The sequence below is a fragment of the Myotis brandtii genome, unplaced genomic scaffold (assembly GCF_000412655.1).
Source record: "Myotis brandtii unplaced genomic scaffold, ASM41265v1 scaffold363, whole genome shotgun sequence".
NCBI lineage: Eukaryota > Metazoa > Chordata > Mammalia > Chiroptera > Vespertilionidae > Myotis > Myotis brandtii.
This window is the reverse complement of record NW_005363938.1, coordinates 4,491,043-4,493,441: the sequence shown is the minus strand read 5'-3', so window position 1 is coordinate 4,493,441 and position 2,399 is coordinate 4,491,043. Positions and strand designations below refer to the sequence as shown.

General features: G+C 48.3%; 2 protein-coding genes across 3 annotated transcripts in view; one reads left to right on the top strand and one right to left on the bottom strand.

Annotated features, from left to right (window-relative positions):
• The window catches only part of VKORC1L1 (vitamin K epoxide reductase complex, subunit 1-like 1), a 147,544-nt gene extending 145,300 nt beyond the window's left edge, over window positions 1-2,244 (bottom strand). The window contains exons 1-2 of the mRNA XM_014544437.1: window positions 2,164-2,244; window positions 1,197-1,963 (exon numbers count right to left, since the gene is read on the bottom strand). The gene's annotated coding sequence lies outside the window, so the exon portion shown is untranslated. The remainder of the gene's footprint in view (window positions 1-1,196; window positions 1,964-2,163) is intronic.
• The window catches only part of CHCHD2 (coiled-coil-helix-coiled-coil-helix domain containing 2), a 5,077-nt gene continuing 4,914 nt past the window's right edge, over window positions 2,237-2,399 (top strand). For both annotated transcript variants that reach the window (XM_005872025.2, XM_005872026.2), the window contains exon 1: window positions 2,237-2,382. In XM_005872025.2, coding sequence (XP_005872087.1) covers window positions 2,333-2,382 — 50 coding nt within the window. In that variant the 5' untranslated portion in view covers window positions 2,237-2,332. The remainder of the gene's footprint in view (window positions 2,383-2,399) is intronic.

The following is a 2,399-nucleotide window of genomic DNA, read 5'->3' as shown; positions in this document are numbered from 1 at the left end:
AGCAAAGGTGTTCGAACAGGCCTTCGGCTTCCATATCCCATACAACGCAGTGTACGGCTAATTTGCCTACAAATGTCAAGTGGTCATAATAATCTGGCCACTCACGTTCAAATATATCCCACGTTCAAAGGCTCTTAAATCGTGTTGTTTACCCATATCTTCAGAAAAAAATCACTTCTACTGTCGTGGTAAACCACCTGCCTCCCTATTTATAATGGTCTGGCCCTCTAGCAACTTCAGCACGAAATTATAGCTAATTTGCCTACAAACGTCAGGTGGTAATAATAATCTGGCCACTCAGTGTATATGTAGATAACATTTAATTCTATATTGCAGGACATTTAGATTGTTTATAGGTCTTTCCTATTTTACATATATTGTTAAATACCCTTACACTTAATTTCTTCTCACACATATGACTCAGTTTTTTATTTGTTTTTCATGATTGTTTCTTACATTCCTAGACATGGAATTTCTGGGACAGGATTTGTACAGTTTTAAAATTTCTGTTATCACTCAGCCAGTGTCGCTCAGTGGTTGAGTGTCAACCTGTGAACCAGGAGGTCACGGTTTGATTCCTAGTCAGGGCATATGCCTGGACTGCAGGCTCAGAATGGGCTCTTAATGAGTGCAGTAAAAATTCTACTCAAATTAAGTAGATAACAGAAGTTTTACTTTTTAAATATATTTTTTGTTGATTTCAAAGAAGAGGGAGGGAGAGAAACATCAATGATGAGAGAGAATCATTGATTGGCTGCCTCCTGCACGGCCCCTACTGGGGATCAACGAAACCCAGGCATGTGCCCTTGGCCAGAATTGAACCCAGAACCCTTCAGTCCACAGGCCGACGCTCTATCCACTGAGCCAAACCAGCTAGGGCCAAAGTCTTATCATTTATAAAGCTTTAATTTCTTTTAAGAAGTCCTATGAAAATAAAACTTTGTTTTTCATGAAAAGGTTTTGCATTTACCCCTGGATTCCACAACACCCTGCTGTTGCTGGAAAGGTTGTGTTAAACTCTGCTACCTCTGGTGGAAGGGGGGAAATTTCTGATGGGCATCCAAGAAGAAATGGAGGTTCCACCTCTGCTCTCTCGCCTCCATAAATTCCATGAAGCCCTCCTTGAAATGCCAGCAGCCAACTTTTCCCCAATACTGCAGAGGCTCTAAAATGTTATTGTTAAAAACATTTCACACCAACTATTACTGCAGCACAGGCCCTTGGGGCCTTTGCAATTGCTGTTCCCTCTGCCAGGAATGGTCTTACCCTTGGTAAGACCTGGCTTGTTTCCCCACTTCAAGGACTGTGCTTCCGTCACCATCACCCGACCTGTACAGGCGCTTGTGTCTCTCCTCCCTGGATTTAAACTAAGGAAGCTGTAGTTTTGTTTCATTCGGCGCTGTCTCAACCCAGCTGGCACTTGTAGATCAGAACATGTTTATCCGTGAATGCTACCTCAATTATGGGCACAAATCCTATAAGATATGTGAAATGGTTGAAAACGTATAGTAATACATACACGTACAGCACGATTAACTTTTGCTGACTGGATCCGCAGACAACAGAAATACAAAAAGAACCAACTTTGTTTCGTCGATTCTTGTCTAAAGTTTTCACTTTCCCTCGGTTCATATTGCGTGCCCACACTGCCTCAAAAAAATATTTATCTAAATGATTTAATGCTGAGAAACGTGAAGTAACTTGCCCAAGGTCCAGTGGTAGTCCCGACAGAGGTCTGGCTCTCAAGGTTGGATGTGACGTACCACGTTAGTAATACAAACGTTTGAAGGAAGACGCACCGGCCCTCGGACCCTTAACCAGCAACCGGTTCTGACTCACGCTAAGCTGGGACCGGCAAGTTTGCCACAGGCACTTCCGGTTTTCTAAACAGCCCCGGCGCCCAGCTCCTGACGCCAACCGCGTGCGACGAGGCGCCATCGCGTGGTCACGCTCTTTCAGTGACCTTCAGGCCCCTCGGAGACGTCAGCAAACGGAAGGGCCCTGCCTGTGCGCTGATTGGTCGCGCGCTTCCGGCCCCGCCCCCTGTCTTCCGCTCTCTCGCGCTCAGCCGAAGTCGCCGGGGTCTTCTAGGAGTTTCGCACTTGCAGACACCGACCCGCTGCGCAGTTGCGATGCCGCGTGGAAGCCGGAGCCGTCAGTGACCTTCAGGCCCCTCGGAGACGTCAGCAAACGGAAGGGCCCTGCCTGTGCGCTGATTGGTCGCGCGCTTCCGGCCCCGCCCCCTGTCTTCCGCTCTCTCGCGCTCAGCCGAAGTCGCCGGGGTCTTCTAGGAGTTTCGCACTTGCAGACACCGACCCGCTGCGCAGTTGCGATGCCGCGTGGAAGCCGGAGCCGCACTTCCCGCATGGCCCCTCCGGCCAGGTGAGGTGGGGGGTTGG